We start from the raw sequence: 3,049 nt of genomic DNA, 5'->3' as shown, positions 1-3,049 counted from the left end.
CCAGCCTCGCCCTCCCTCCCCGCTGCCTGCCCACCCCCGCGGACAGCACCGACTCGGCACTGCCCTCCCGCTGCCTCGGCACACGTCTCGGTGTCTAATGGAGCCTCAAACCCAGCACGTCCGAACCCGGGCACACTCCCCCCCCCTGCCCTGCAGACCTGCTCCTCGCCCGCCTCCACCTCAGCTCCCCTATCATCATGGCACCATCGGACCAAACAAGAGCGCCCCTCGTGACTCCTTATGCCCCGTTCAAGCCCTTCCGTGGCCCGGGGGGTCCACCCGCAGACCCAGCTGCGCACCCGTTCCCGCCCACGGCGCCCGCAGAGTCTTGTCCTCAGTCCTCCGGGAGCTCCTGGCCCTGCTGCCCGCCTTCCTTCCCCGGGAGACCCCTTGCTCAGACCCCCGGCTCGTCTGTTCTCGCGAACCAGGCCTTACTGGTATATGAGGATCTCCGGACCCTGCCAGTGGGCTCGGCGTCACTGGTTCCTTTCAGCCCCGCACATGCCGGTGCCGGCTGGATCCCCAGTAGGGGGCGTGCAGGAGGCAGCCTGTGGATTTCTCTAACGTGGGTGCTTTTCTTTCCTGCCGTCCCTTCTCTCAAAAAAAAAAGACCACCCGTTACCTGTGCTGCTCCCTCTGCCCAAACGCTCCTCCTGGTCGTCCATCCACGTGCTGCCGCCGCCTCTGCCTGGTCACCAGGCTCGGAGCAGCCTGCCCTTCCCCACACCATGGCTGCTCTCCTCTAAAAATATTTTTTTTCTTATTAATTTTAGAGAGAGAGTAGGAAAGAGAGACACTGACTTGTTGGTCCACGTATTTATGCATCATTGGTTGGTTCTTTCTTGTATGTGCCCTGACCAGGGATCAACCCCCAACCGTGGTGTATGGTGAGGACGCTCTAACCAACCGAGCTCCTCGGGCAGGGCCCTGGCTGCCTCCCCAGGAAGGGCGGCCCCCACACTGCACCCACTGCCCTGGTTTGTTGCTGTTTCTCATCTGTCTCTGCCGAGAGCGGAAACTCCTCACAAGGCATCAGGGGTGCCTCTGAGTTGGTGCTGGTCCTGCTCCTCAGGTCTCTGCTGTGGCTGCTGAGCCTAAGGATGTTCCACGGGATCCCAGCCACGCCAGGCGTGGGAGGTGAGCTGGGTCCAGGGACGGGAAGGGCCCAGACTTTCAGCCACTGTAGCAGACTGACCCGAGCCGTGGCCGAGGGTTATGGGAGCATCGATAAGTGTCCCCCCCATACGGGGACGTAGCCTGGGGGTAGTCTCAGGAGGGGCTGGGGTGGGTGGACAGACTGCCAGCTCTCTGCCTGCTCTGTTACAGCCCCTGGAAACAAGCCAGAGTTGTATGAGGTGAGTGGCGGGCACCTGCCTGGTTGGCACTGACCCATCAGCATATGCCCATGTGAACACCAGTCTGTGCCAACATGCTGCCCCTCTCTCCAACAGGAAGTGAAGCTGTACAAGAATGCCCGAGAGCGAGAGAAGTGAGTCCAGGGCCCAGGTTGCCCCCCCAGCACACCCCCTCAGGCCCATGCTCCTACCCTGAGCAGCCTTCACACCCAGGGTCCGAAGGACGTGGGTCAGAGCTCTGCACAGCGGACGCACCCAGTGGGGTGGTGCCTGGCCCTGGGGGCCTCGTGGCCTTGGCCTGATGGACACACCCTCCTCAGGTACGACAACATGGCGGAGCTATTCGCCGTGGTGAAGACCATGCAGGCCCTGGAGAAGGCGTACATCAAGGACTGCGTCACCCCCAACGAGTGAGGGCGCTGCCACCCACAGATGGGTGCCTGGCCCTGGAAGCCGTGTCTTCCCTCCAGGGCCAGGGTGCTCAGGAATGAGAGGGGAGAGGGGTCTGCATGTGGGCATCTGCCTCCCCCGTCGGGCTGGCAGCCCGGGCACCGTCTGCAGCGTCCCCACGGAGAGGTGCCCACCGCCCCGCTCCCCTGGGTGCAGATGTCCTCGTTGGTGAGGCCTTCGGAAGGCGAGCACGAGTCGGGAGGGCGCGGCTGAGCCCGGCACCTGGGAGGTTCATGGAGCCTTTATTCAGTGGGACAGGCCCCCAGAGGCCACGAGCTGTGGGTGTGGAGACATGACCAGCACAGTCCCGGAGAGCAGGCACGGGGAGAGCCTCTGCAGCGCGGGGCTCCGGCCGATCTGCGGTCCAGGCCTGGTTCCCCCCAACACAGAACCTTCCCGTGTAGACCCGATGAACGGTCTCGCCCTCAGTGGTCCAGCTCTGACTCGTCACCCAGCCCCCCTTCTCCCCAGAGCGGCCCTGGGTGGGGGCAGGCAGGGCGGCCGTGCTGGTCCTGAGCCCGTCCTCCCCCCAGGTACACCGCGGCCTGCTCCCGCCTCCTGGTGCAGTACAAAGCCGCCTTCCGGCAGGTCCAGGGCTCGGAGATCAGCTCCATCGATGAATTCTGCCGCAAGTTCCGCGTGAGTCCGCCAGGGGGGGGCGGGAGGTGGGCGCGATGTGGGTGCTGTTGGGAAGGGGCCTGGCCAACACCCCTGTGCCCCTCTCAGCTGGACTGCCCACTGGCCATGGAGAGGATCAAGGAGGACAGGCCCATCACCATCAAGGACGACAAGGGCAACCTCAACCGCTGCATCGCAGACGTGGTCTCGGTGAGCCCGCCATGGCACGTGCGCACGGCCTGGCTTCCCTGGAGCTGCACGGTCCTGGCTCCTCACTGGCAGGGCCTGTGGCTCAGAATGAGGGGGGGCAGGCTGCTCCCCTGGGCCTTGTCCAGGAGGCCTCCGAGTCCCCTCCCTGCCTGAGACCCAGTGGGACGGCCCTGGGTCAAGGCCGCCGCCAGAGCTCCCGCGGGCAGCAAAGTGGAACAGAAGTGTGGGAGGAGCCTGAGGACCAACAGCCCAGGCTGTGGAGGGAGAGGATGGGTTCCTAGGGAAGAGAGGGGCTGGGGGTGGCCTGGGCCAGATCCTGCGAGGGGTCGCCCCCCCCCCCGCCCCCGTCCCTGGTGGGGGTATTGCCTCACACACACACTTGCCCCCAGCTCTTCATCACGGTGATGGACAAGCTG

At 64.9% G+C, this 3,049-nt stretch overlaps 2 protein-coding genes across 2 annotated transcripts in view; both read left to right on the top strand.

Annotated features, from left to right (window-relative positions):
- The window catches only part of TONSL (tonsoku-like, DNA repair protein), a 20,313-nt gene that overhangs the window by 12,937 nt on the left and 4,327 nt on the right, over positions 1–3,049 (top strand). The gene's annotated exons all lie outside the window — the stretch shown is intronic.
- VPS28 (vacuolar protein sorting 28 homolog (S. cerevisiae)) overlaps positions 434–3,049 on the top strand; it is a 3,787-nt gene continuing 1,171 nt past the window's right edge. Inside the window, exons 1-8 of the mRNA XM_014538664.1 lie at positions 434–463; positions 1,055–1,137; positions 1,327–1,355; positions 1,452–1,489; positions 1,676–1,765; positions 2,339–2,444; positions 2,532–2,633; positions 3,023–3,049. The exon at positions 3,023–3,049 is cut by the window's right edge and continues 22 nt beyond it. Coding sequence (XP_014394150.1) covers positions 1,101–1,137; positions 1,327–1,355; positions 1,452–1,489; positions 1,676–1,765; positions 2,339–2,444; positions 2,532–2,633; positions 3,023–3,049 — 429 coding nt within the window. The 5' untranslated portion in view covers positions 434–463; positions 1,055–1,100. The remainder of the gene's footprint in view (positions 464–1,054; positions 1,138–1,326; positions 1,356–1,451; positions 1,490–1,675; positions 1,766–2,338; positions 2,445–2,531; positions 2,634–3,022) is intronic.

The sequence above is a fragment of the Myotis brandtii genome, unplaced genomic scaffold (assembly GCF_000412655.1).
Source record: "Myotis brandtii unplaced genomic scaffold, ASM41265v1 scaffold1956, whole genome shotgun sequence".
NCBI lineage: Eukaryota > Metazoa > Chordata > Mammalia > Chiroptera > Vespertilionidae > Myotis > Myotis brandtii.
This window is presented reverse-complemented; position numbering and strand designations above follow the sequence as displayed.